At 36.0% G+C, this 13,678-nt stretch overlaps 1 protein-coding gene across 2 annotated transcripts in view; it reads left to right on the forward strand.

Annotated features, from left to right (window-relative positions):
- Positions 1-11,187, forward strand: part of LOC309546113 (short stature homeobox protein) — a 59,764-nt gene extending 48,577 nt beyond the window's left edge. For both annotated transcript variants that reach the window (XM_082245638.1, XM_082245639.1), the window contains exon 5: positions 8,844-11,187. In XM_082245638.1, the coding sequence (XP_082101764.1) occupies positions 8,844-9,089 (246 nt within the window). In that variant the 3' untranslated portion in view covers positions 9,090-11,187. The remainder of the gene's footprint in view (positions 1-8,843) is intronic.
- Positions 11,188-13,678: the final 2,491 nt, after the last annotated feature.

The raw sequence follows: 13,678 nt of genomic DNA on the forward strand, positions 1-13,678 counted from the left end.
AGGCAGGAGTGGGAGGGGCCAGAAATTCCATGGATCGCCGCGATCTCCGTGTGTCGATCTTACCAGATAGCTGATTTTGACAGGTATGCACTCCCCCCAAAAAAGTGCTAAATGTGGAAGTGTGTGTGTGGGGGGGGGGGGGGGATTGTTAGAACAAGCGGAGCTTCCCCTTTTGGGTGGAGCTCTGCTTTAAAGTAAATATTTACACAGTTTTTCTCAGCATCTTTAGTAAATCAGTTCAATCATTTGTACAGTCTAATTATATTATATTATAATATGTGTGCTGTGCTATTTTTCACACATTAAGTTCATTATTGCATGCTTTATTATAGTAATAATTCAGAGTTATGCAAGTAATTTTTCCATTAAAGCAGAGCTTACTTTTAAAATTATTTTTAAAGGACCAGGCTCCAGGGCTGTTATACTGATCCTGGCTTCTCTGTCCATTGAGTCGTGGACCTAAAATAAGTATGCGACCACTGAATCCTGAACTTCTATACAGCAAACTTTCCTTGCAATATAGTGATGTCTGGACCACACTGGTAACCTGAAGCCTGTGGCCTTAAAACCAAGTCTATTGATATGATAAGTGATTTGATATTCAGATTAATAAACTAGGCCAGCCTCCTTTGGCTAAGAACTCACATACTGTTTACATTGTGATATCTTCATTAAAATGAAGATCCTCAATTTCCCACGCATGCAAACATAGTAGCAACTTTGTAATCCGCTGCATTGACTTTCCTCCATAATCATTACTGCTACTGATATGCAAACGACATAGTTACATAATCAGATTAACAGTTAATCCAAAAGAAAACATACATAAATAAATAGAAAATCTCCATATACAAAACCATGTAACCACAGTTGACCCAGAGGAAGGCAATAATAAAACCCCTTATGAAGCATGATCCAGTTTGTTCCAGCAGGGGAACAATTATTTCCTGATTCCCTGGGAGGTGATTGGATACTCTTTGGATCAACAATCTCTGGTGCTATTACTTATAAATGTTAATATCAAATTATATTGTGTGCATTTAGGAATGCCTCCAGATCTACTGATCTGGCAAGAACTAATCCTTGATTGAGTCTTTTCCACATTTCTAGAACTCCTACTGTAAAGAAGCTTTTTCATATATAGACGTTAAATCTCTCTCCATCCCCCCCAGATGTAAAGAGTGCCCCCTTGTCCTATGTAATGACCTGAAAGTGAATAACTAGTGCACATTATGGTTCCTCTATGTATTTATACATGTGAGTATATACCCGCTTAATCGCCTCATCTCAAGAGAGAATACGTTTACTTCAGCTATAATTTATTCATAGCTAAGCTCCTCCATAGCTCTTATCAGTTTGGTTGCTCTTCCCTGCACTTTCTGTAGTTCTCCAAAAACGTATTTGTAAACTGGTGCCCGAAGTGCATTATCCAGATGAGGTCTTACTAATGATTTGTACAAAATTATGTACCTCTCTTCCCTGGAGTCTATTCCTCTTCTAATATAAGAAAGACTTTTGATAACTTTATAAACTGCAGCTTGTCATTGCATGCTATTATTAAGTCCTTGACCTATCAGAATACCCAGGTCCTTCTCTACCACTGAATCCTCCAGTTATTCTCCTCCAAGAATGCATGATGAATGTCCCCAAATGCATAACTTTACATTTATCAACATTAAACCTCAATTGCTATATATTTGCCCAATTAAATAGTACATTGAGGCTGGCTTATAAATTGGAGACATCCTGAAAGAAAATTATTCCATTACATATCTTGGGTCATCTGTAAACACTGAAATGGTACTTTTAATTCTTAAACACTATATCATTTCTAAATATGTGTAAAAAGTAAGATAAATATGGTAAAACGTAAGGGTCCCAACATCAAACCTTGGCATATACCACGTACCATTCAGAGTATAAATTATTAATCCCTACTAATTGAATATGGTCTTTTAACCAAATCCACATATACTATATCCACAGCCACTCCTTTGTTTGCTCACTTCCTCCTAAAAAAGAAATCAGATTTGTTTGACAACTTTGTGAATCCATGCTGACTGTTGCTTAAAATATTGTTTTATAGCAAAAAAAAATCTTCTATATGGTCTTTTATTAAACTCTCAAGTATCTTCCCAAATACAGAAGTTAAACTAACCAGTCTGTAGTTTCTTGTGAATATTTTGTTCCAAAGTCAGCTGCAAAGCCCTCATTTTTATATGTAAATACACACCGTGGGCATTAATTAGAGCAGGGACACATGACTTTTTCTCTGAATGACAACCTTGCTTTACTTTCTCCATGGTAAGAATAAAAATGGCAGGAATGAGTATAGGAACAATTGGGTGTCTTGGAACAGACTGCAGCAAAGTACTTACTCACATATTCATTTATGGAAAAATACTGTGGACTTCTAGGTTGATGGTATCATAAAAAATGTACCCTGAGACCACTACTATAACTAATGAGTTAATTTCTCTAATTAATTCATATGTGGGTTGATTTGCCTAATAGCATTTATGTCTATAATATTTTCACATGGTTTTGTTTATCTGGTCTTCACAACAGATTTCTGTTGAGTTCATTGTGGCCCTGCCAAAGGGGGAGTTCATAGTGGATGAGTTTTTAATGCCTTTAAGACTGGAAATGGCTTTGAATAGATTTAAAATATTCAAGTGTCCATTGGCAAAGCACATATTGTATATCTCCTTGTATTTTGGCATTTAACAAAAATCCATACACTGGCATTCCGTGCAGCCCTCAAACAGGTGTTAGAGAAGATGCCAGTTCATGCTCTTTAGGCATTTCACGAAATAATCTTGTTGCATATGATACCGGTGAGTCAACACTTTAAAAAAAATATGTTTCTGTGAACTAACAACAGATAAAACTATAGCCCTCCAAAAAAATTTCAGTTTCAGTTTTGCTGAAAACCACCCTAAATTTTACTCAGGGTATAAGGTTCTATATACAGATGACTCATATGTTAAACTTTTTGGTAAAAGCATACAGCATTGCATTTGAAGAAAGAAAACAATTGCATAGCAACTGAGCCTTGTTCCATTTTTTAAAGCATAGTGAAAAGTGTTTGGTTGTCTCTGGGCCTGGGAGGTTGGAGTCACTGAGCCACCAATGACTCAGTGACTTGATAACGTCAGCATACTCAAAAAAAGGTTATGCAAACCGATGATGATCCAAGATAAATCACCATACACAGTGTCTCAGACAGAAGGTGTTTTGTATAGAAAAATGGGTCAAATATCTCAAAATTACAACACAACTAAACAAACTTTTGGTTGAAGTTATTTTAATAATGGAGACTCCACCAGTTACCAGATATCCAGGTTTATGTATTTCCTATCAATCAGCTTGATTGTTCAAAGCAGATAGGGTAATGTAAAATGTGTGTTGTCTGATAAATAGAACAACAGTGAATCCACTCAAACTGATTTATCAGGTTTTCATGATGTTAAAAATGTTATTTTATCTTTTGGGTTTTGTTGTGGCCATGCAGTAATACTGAATTATGCAAAATTGTAAGGCAACACCCAAAACATCCAGGTGGACGGTAAAATAATTATGAATTAAAGTGACCCTAAAATCTGGTTTAAAAAAAAAAATATTCTATGCAAGCATGTATTCCTAATTCAGAATAGTACATTCTATTGTCTTTACCTCCTTCAAATATCAGGCCTTGATTACATTCATCCTTCATGGTCCCACTGCATATAGGAATATAGCCACTCTCTCTTGCTCACTTCCAAGATGTACTAGGGACTGTGGACTATGTACAATGGAATGTGAAGTGTTCATAGAGCAGTGAACATGACCGCAAATAATATGCACTGCTCATTCAAGTCAAATGAAAGCGAAAGGGAAAGAAACAGTAGGATGTTTATGGAGGGCATTACAATGAGGCACAAACATAAAAACATAGTAAGTAACTATTTCATGAAAAATAGATTACAGGGCCATTAGGTGTATGAATTATTTTTGGAGAATAAGAATAAGAATAACAATATTTTAGTGTCACTTTAAGCCAAGGAGATCGCAATGTTGCAGGGCATATAATTTACCCTGGGCTGAGTCAGGTCACCAATCTTTACCTACAGTATAACTAAAATATCATATCTTAGATAGAACTGACCCTGTGTTTTGACTTAGATATTGATTAGAGAACATTTGAACCTTTCACGAAGAAACTCCCAAGACAGACTAATTTATAACAATATGTAAAATCTAAATTTTTTGTTTCTAATTACCTGGAGTTGGTAGCATACCTTTGATAAAGTAAGCACTATTATATGTTGCTCTCTACCTCTTCATGGTTCTGTCTCACATGTGACCTTGTTTGTCAGATGTTTAGAATCACTCTCTAAGTGTTTATCACCCATAGATTCATACATTTTTAACATCCTTACAACCACTTTAGATTTATTACAGGACATAATGTTCATAGCACTGTCCAGATGTAAGTGTAAACTGGGTTAGCTGTGACTGCCTGTGGGGCAGTGCATAATACTCAACACATTGTTTTGAAACAAGTTAATTTTTTTTGGAGGGGAGGTGGTCATTTATTAAAGTGGTAGAGCATGTTCATTCAGTGTTGAAATGTGTTCAATGTTGAAAAATTATTTTAATCATTCAAATCAGATGCATACAAAAAATCCTGTCTTTTTTTCCCGTTGTACATTTGGGCATTTAGAGTGAAAATAGCTTCACTTTATTAAATAAGCTAAGAAAACATTCTTTAGCCTTTTAGTAAGGTAAATCCAATATTGGCACTGCCAGAAAACATGATCATGTCATCATATTATCACCATGAATTTCCTTGATTTTTTTTCAGGACAATAGAAGTGCAAGTGAATCTCTGGTTGGCTAGCCCATACCAATACAATGATCAGACAGATACAATGCTGATGTAAAAGAAAGTGACAGCAAAATCATATTAGATATTTGAGTAACCATCTCATAATTTCATCAAGCAGAGGCAACTCACCAATAAAACTGTGTGTGTGTGTGTGTGTGTGTATATGTGTGTGGATATGTGTGTGTGTGTATGTGTGTGTCAATGGGATATTATAAAACATGTTACATTTGGAAATGTACACTGCAGATAATATTGCCTTAAAAGTGGTTGTAAAGGTAGAATGTGTTTTACCCTAATGCATTGTATGCATTAAAGTAAAAAAAAAAAAACCTACTGTGTTTAGCTCCCCCCACCCATCCCCCCTTATACTTACCCGAGTCCGATCTTAATCCAGCACTGTGCCCGAGAGCAGCAACTCTCTCCACTCTCTCCCTCCTCACAGGCCATTGGCTCTAGCTGCTGTCAATCAAATCCTGTGATGAGAGAGCAGGTGACAGGGTAAGCCTCACTGTCTGTGTCAATAGATGCACACTGCACAGCTAAGGATCGAGCCTGGAGGTATGCCACAATAGCAATTGGCTTCTTATGGTGGCACACCAAGAAGAGAAGGACACCAGGCTTGTCCTTGAATCATTCACTTGAAAAGTGAATGATTGTGGCTGCTCTGTGCAAAACCATTGCACAAGGCAGATAAGTATAACGGTTTATTTTATATTTTTTTATTTTTATAAGTTAGGTTTACAATCACTTTAACTATTAAACATTTTAAGTAAACAAAAGTGTTAAATATGTACTTAATTAAGACTATTATTTTTAAGTAAATATCTAGGACTCTGAGTACTTAGCTGCATATAAAAATAAATAATAGTTCATTCTAATATTGCTGCACAGCTTTCAGCACTTTTTCCTTATGATATTATTTTTTCTGCGTGTATTAAATAATTCATCAAACTTGTAGTATTTTTGCCATATACAGTTTTACAGAGATTTATAGTTGTTAAGGGTTAGGTTTCAGTTAAGGTTTAGGTTCTTTAGTTAGGTTTAGCTTTATGGTAGGTTTGGGCTACGGGTTAAGTTTAGGGATTAATTGTAGGTTAAGTTTAAATGTATGTGCTAAAAACACATAATTTTCAGAAGCCAATGACTGTACTGTAAAATAATTATGGCAGAAATCAGGGAACTTCCCTGTACAATGAAGAAAAATGTATTGATTTACATGTACTGCAAAAAACCCCAAAAACTAGGGTATACCAAAAGGTTGAAGTGTTAGCCTTTATTCACATCTGTACAGTAGGTGTGTTGAATTACATAGAGTTCCAAGCTAAGAAGCATAAAGCGTATATAAAACATGTTACATGCATACAATGTAACACACTTCACAGAAGATTAACCAAAAGGAATATGGAATGCTCTAAATAAATAGCTTGCTAAGTAAAAGAGTAATATTAAAAAAGGTTTTTAGAGAATGCCTGTTTATATTTAGTTTGTGATCCTGGGGTGTCACCAGGGTGACCAGAACTAGTATCCCCATTTGGGTTTTTGTCAACCCAAGATGTGGGATTTTCTTTTACTTTCTCTTTCTATGATAATAATAAACTCAACAAATATAGAGTTTGAATCTCCTTAACATGAGCACAGACAGCAATAAAACCCGAAAAGGATTCTAATCCCTCCCCACGCTATCCAAAACTGAAAAAAAAAAAAAGTTTTGCCTTTAGTTACACTTTAAAATATATGGCAAGGTGAAGAATTTGATAACAATAAAATGTGGATAATTCCTTAGGGCTGAAACACACCTTTGTGATAAGGTATTCAGTAACGTATGCGTTATCACAACACATGGTAATGCATGACACAGGCATTAGCGCATTACACTGCTATTATTTTGAATTGCAGCTACACTTACTAAGGCTGTGCAGATCTGACCCAGACGCATTGGATGGCTCTAATGTAATGCCCTACCATGCATTGTGGTACACTGCATTGGGAACAATTTAACATGTTCTGTTCTTATGTGTTGCTGGCCCATTCAAAATGAATAGGCTGCCTAATGCCATGTACATTATGTACAACAAAACACATGTTTGTGTATGTGCAATAATGCTACATAAAACAGAAAAGTGTAAATCCAGCCCTAATAGAATCCTGGATATTTATATTCACACCACTGGTGATCATAACTTCTTTACCAAACTCCTCCAGTCATCGCTGGTAAGAATGCTGCATATCCCTATGGTGAGTGGTCTGCAGCTGCCATTCCTTTTTAAAAACCATCATAAGTAATTTTTCATTATATTTTAAATCATTGCTGGCTTGTTGTAGCCCTGCCTTTTGGGAAAAGATGGAATCCACATAAAATGTTTTAATAGTTAATGTAAGGAATTATGTTTTAAATTCAGGGGCCCAGTTTTGCAAAGGCACACCAGCACAGTGAACTTTTTTCAAGGTGAGAGGAACTCACATAAGTAGAACCTTTTGCTTAAGTTGATCAGCTTTTTGAAACAAAAGCAAAATTATTAAATAAGCCCCATATCATTTTGGAAGTGGAATATTTAAATGGTAATTGCTAGAGCATGAGTTTAGGCATTAGACGTGTAGTAACATGTAGTCGGCTAATCTATATGCAAATTATACAAATATGTCTGATTCTTTGTTGTTTGCTTTGTAAGAAAAGGCAGCATTAACATGCAGAATCTACGGCCATGGTCAAAATGATGACTCCCAAAGGATGCAACAGCTGTCTTTTGAATTAATTCAATGGCTTTGTTGATCTTCTGCCAGTCCTAGGTTTTCTAAGGCTAAATAATGAAGCTTCAAACTCAGACCGATTCACAAAAAAACCTTTATGTATAGCAGGCTGTGGCACTTGAAAACAGCTATTTGAAAATGGTTTTGTTTGTGATAGAACAATTATGATAAAACAGTTATAAGATAATTTAAATTTATGTACCCTAACTAATTTTGAGAAACCATACCAAATTTAGTATGGTTAATTACAGGGAACACATTACTAGTTAGTCATTTAGCATATTTGACTTATATCTTATATGCAATACCCCCAAAAGGAGTGTTGCAAATAATATATAAAACATGCTTAAATCCATATATAGTGTATCAATCTGATAGCGCAACTATTGTAAACACTGAGAAAGAACACCAAAGATCAAAAATGCTTTTAAGTAAAGTTATATTGAACATAGAGCTACTGCTTGTGAACTAATTTTTTCTCACTGAGTTATACAGTATATCCTATATTACTGTTGTACATATCTTGATGTGACAATTGCATTGTCATAAACTCTCTTTATAAGGCCTTTTTCACATGGACGGACTTATAGGGTCCGTCTGTTAATTTTTTAGGTTGACCAGATTGGACCATTCATTGCCCTCTATGGAGCAGCAAACAGATGGATGGGGAATCTGCTCCCCTCCATCTGGCAGATCGGATCAGATGACAGTCAGATGTAAACGCACAGGTGGAGTCCGTCCATTTGAAAGGATCCTAAGTTAAATATATCTTAACTTAAATACATTGATACCCAGCCCCAAAAACATAGGATTTTTTTCAATTTCCCAGAAGGACAAAAGCTCAGTTTTCTTTTCTTTTTTAATAAACGTTTTTTTTAATTAATAGTTTTTAAACAGATTCTTAAAAGTAAAAACTGATTTGCTTGCTTAAGAGAAAAATATCCTTCAAAATTGTAGTAGCTAGTTTTAAAAGGTTTCAATATCTCCCAATTGTAGTATTTAGGTTGCAATACACTTTAAAAGCTGTAGAGTTAAATGTAGCTAGGTACAATTTTTGACTGTTTGTATAAGAAGCTTATGGGATGACATTTTCTTAATGTTGGATTACAGGTGATGTTATCTTGGGGACTGGCCTAAATCCCCAGTGTGCAATAACTATGTAGTGTTCATGAATACATCCCTTGTAAAAACCACTTGATGTGACCTGTTTTTTTCTTTTTTCTAGGTCCAAGCTCAGTTACAGTTAGAAGGTGTAGCTCACGCACATCCCCATCTTCATCCACATTTGGCTGCCCACGCTCCCTATCTGATGTTTCCTCCTCCACCCTTTGGACTTCCAATTGCATCATTGGCAGACTCAGCTTCTGCTGCAGCTGTGGTTGCAGCAGCTGCTAAAAGCAACAGCAAAAACTCTAGTATTGCTGACTTGCGACTCAAAGCCAGGAAACATGCAGAGGCTTTGGGACTTTGACATTTTTAGCCATTGGTTAAACATTAACTGACTTCTTGATTCTCTTCTCTGCCATTATATGACTCTTCAGACGCCAAATGGGTTGGTAAAAATACTTTGCAAGTGTACTAGAACAATTAAAGGGCCTATACCTGCCTCTATAGAAGATCAACAAGGATTATTTATCAAAGGCATCATTTGGTTAAGTTAATTAAACTCACAATAAGCTTGAATGAAATATCATGAAATTTGAACAATGTTTGCAACCACAGAGATTCTGAATCTGGAGACAGATGGAGACGGATAAGAACATAGCCTTACATAATTTGGACAATTGTGGAATTTTGAAGAGGAATGGAAAACAAAGATTTTTTTTCTTTACCCTTTGCAAAAAAAGGAACTTGAGCATTGCACCATTGGCTGCTTTCAGTTTCTCTTCTGCATGTTTCTAAGGAAAACAACATGGAAAATTCATATACATAGATCAATATATTGTAGATAACAAATCACTGGGGCTGGTCTCCATTACAAAATGGCTTATCTTTGTTGCCAATGATATTACTCACTTCCATAAAATTCTTCCTTTGTAGACACAGTCTCCTGAATATACATGGAGTTTTGGATATAGAGAAAGCAAGAATCACCATTCATTATGTGCAGCAGCCTGCTCACAAAAATAGGCAGCAATAATTTATTTTCTTTTTTTTCCAAAGATCACATTTGGAAAAAAATATATACAATACACCAATTATTGGTGCTTTCAATACCTGAAAATAAAAATACCTAATATTTACCACAAAGACATTATACTTTTTAATAAAATGCAGTATCATGTGCTCTGTGCCATTTACCTGTAAACAGTCACCATGTCCAAAATTCAGAAGTCATTCGATTTGGAAATCCCGGAGTTATTTATTGTAAGAAGGAAGAAGATGGAATGGCGGTGTCAGAAAGTAATATTCATACAGAATTAATGTTAGTAAGATGCAATTAAAGTGCAGTAAAGTGCAATACTGTAAATAGTATAGGTTTACAAAATGAAATCTTGAGATATCAATAATTAAATTTGCATTCACCTATGCAAAGCCTTTTGGGCTCAACTTGGGTGTTGCAGTTAATTTGCCAAATGAGTGTATGAGAATGAAAAAATAATAATATTGTCCTCTTCCTTGAATGAAGAAAGTCGTTATGGTTGTTAATAGTCCATGTGCCATATTTAATGAAATCCGCTGAAAATCTGGCATGGTGGTTTTAGTATTGATTTGCCATTTTTAATACACAATTTGAATCGGACACATCTATGATCAGGGCATTGTCGACTGGTTGACGTATACATCAAAAAAAGTAAATATTCATATTAAAATAGATACCAAAGTGTTCGCTTTTTTATTTTAATGCAAATTCCTTCTGCCTAAGCAACTTGGATAACATGCATACAATTTCCTGTTTACCTCTACAAAAAAACATAAATATTTCATTATTTTAGTTTGGCATTTGTGTTAGGTACATCCAAGACAGGCAAACCTTTCTGTTTCTTTGTAAAGATGTAAGTGGATGTTTTATTTATTATTTTGTTTGAAATTTTATAAATGTGTAATATTTTAAATATGTTGAGTGTAAATTTGACAATGCTTTGCATTTATTTTTATATTTTGGAATTTTGTTGCTTTTGCAAAATGTTGTAGGCATTTAGCCTAAAGTTTTTTTGGCATTGGCTTTACCCACACAAATGTAGCCCTTTTGATTGTAGCCTGGAGACATAGCCATGTGTGATAAATAAAGCACTTTCGTATAGGGCATGTTACATTCTGGCATGATCTGCAAAATCCTCTCTTGCTAAAAATTCCTTAGCATCATGTCAACTAGTACAATTAGTTGGGCTGCATATATACATTTTGTATGTCTGGATTATCAGACATTTCAGGGATTGTAGATAGGAAGATTTCAAGCCTGTCAAAAAGCAAACTGGTCTTAAAATCTGTCATACTGCATCATTTTACATTTCCATATCCAAGCTTCCATACCAGCATGCTTCAACACCGATTCACTAAATCATGTTATGTTCAGTTTGAGAGTGTATTTTAGTAAATCACAAGGTATGAATGTACATCTCAAACAAGTGGAATATTAATAAACTTATAAATATTTGCATTTGTGAGTTTATATGACTTAAACACAGTTTTATAATAGTTTGTAATTTGTTACCAAGGCCCAAGTTAACAAAAGCAGAGTGGACTTTAAACTTGTAGGATAGAGAGGAAGAACATTACCGGAATTTTACATATGCAAAACTGATTTTTTTTCTTTCTAGGAAACATAGACATTAAAAAAGGCTTTAATTATAGATCATTCCTTACAAATAGAATTCACATTTTTTGATTCCATATAGCAGCCCTCAAATTTTTCACTCGCCTGGTCTCATTTTGCGAGTGAAAAATCATTGAATGCGAGCAAGGAGAGGAAGAAACAGAACATTGTCTGGACGTGCAGGGGTGGGCAGTGTCCATATCTGTGATGAGGGCGGGAGAGGGCGCACTAGGAGCTTCTGCCTTCATCTGCCTGACAGGAGTGAATGTCATTCTCCCTCCTGTTATTGCAGCAGCACAATGCATGATTTCTGGACTCCTCCGTTCCAGCCACTTATCTCTCCTGCAGCCATTAATCACTTCTCTCCTTCCAAGCTCCCCTCCCCTGTTGGTTTGTTCTACTCGCTAGGTTACTTTCACTTTCTCCTGGCACTTGTCTTTATCTTCCCTGCACATCGTAAGTCAGCAGCGATTCTTGTACTCCTCTCTCCTGTTCACATTAACCCTTCATCTACTTCTATCTTTCAGCTGTCCCCTCCATAAATCTGTACTGTATGCCCTGCAGCCTCTGGTCCCAGCTCTGAGCATTCCAAGCAGCCATTTAGCTGACCCTGTCCTGTCCCAAAATACAGCCTTAGCGCTTTCTCTACAGCCCTTCACTCTGCTCTTCATTAATATGTATTATTACAACCCAGACCCCCCCCCCCCCTATTCACTCTCTTAGCCCTAATAACTGATGAACTGTGGTTTGGCCAGTGTAATTGTATGTGCGTTTTACCTGGATTTTAGGTGCATTTCTATTGAATTTCTATTACAAAGTGCGTTTTCATGAAAGCACTTTAAAGTCCTGCATGCTGCATCTTTGATGCGGCTTCAGAAAATGCACTGTGTAATAGAATTCAATAGAAATGCACCTAAAATCCAGGTAAAACGCACATACAATCACACTGTTGTTATTAATATTTATTTGTGCAACTTCTGCAGTCATGCAAAAACATTTAACAGTGTAATTTTATAAAATAATTTTTTGAGGGCGCATTTAGGGGCGGGGCAGGGTATGGGTTAGGTGGGGCAAGTAGTGGCGAGTAACCCTTAAGGCCTGGCTAGTAGCTCAGGACTTGAAATTTTGAGCCCTGCCATATAGAGTGAAAAATAAGCACTGGACCAGATTAGATGCCTTAGCCCAGTAGCATAACTGTCTATAAATAAAGTTAGTAAATAACGAGTAAGTAGCAGTAAAGGTACTAATAGTCCCTTACAAGTGCTTTATGTGCTTTTTTGTTTTGTTTTACACCTTTTTGCATTTTGGTATATTTTAATGCACATGTTCTTCAACACATGTATAATAATACCTAAACATTCCAAAATGCAAATAAAATGTTTTAAAACAGACTCACAAAGCCATGGTAGAACACATGCATTTTTAAAACATAAACTATCAGTTGACATCAATCTATATTAGACTATAAAATTCAAAGGCTGTACAGGTTCCCAAACATGGTTTGAATGCCACATAGCTTAAAACGGAGCTTGCAGCCAAACTTCTAAATAAACAGATGATGTGCATACAATGTGACCTGTATTGTTTACCAGCCAAAATATGTGTCATAGCCAAAACAAAAATGACAAGCTCCAATCATCTTTTTAAAACTGGCTTTTTTAAAGTAAGGTGTACATGGAATGGACATTTCACAGAAAAACAATTAGGACCAAAATGGAGTCTGTTACATGTCTTTGGTAAAGAAAATCCCAATAAGTATATTTATTGGTTTGCGTGAAAGTTATAGCATCTACAAACTTTGGTATATATACATATATATAATTTCCATACTAGTAATGGCGTGATAAGCGATCTATAGTGGGGCTGTGATAGTGTGGTGGACAATTTGGCACTAACTGACACTGGATGGGAACTGACTGACAATGACATTGTCGGTGACACAAATACAGTGATCAGTGATAATACTATACACTGTCACTGTACTAATGACACTGGCTGGGAAGGGGTTAACATCTTGGGTAATCAAGGGGTTAAGTCAAGTCTGTGCCTAACAAGTGTAATGTGTATGTTATGTGCTGCTTTTACTAAAAATCTCTTTGTTCCTACTTCCTGAGAAGAAACAAGAAGATTGTTCCCTCTGTACAGAGCCCTGTGTTGTTTGTCAACACAGGGCTCTGGGCTGTGATTGGACACAGCCAATCAGCAATGATTCGTGTCTGGGACCTGCTGACAAAATCTTGCTGTGATTAGTCGGTGGAGGGGGTGGGGGAGGAGACAGGGACGTGCCCTGTACCTGGAAGAGG

Source organism: Pelophylax lessonae, assembly GCF_965119305.1.
Source record: "Pelophylax lessonae genome assembly, chromosome: 2".
NCBI lineage: Eukaryota > Metazoa > Chordata > Amphibia > Anura > Ranidae > Pelophylax > Pelophylax lessonae.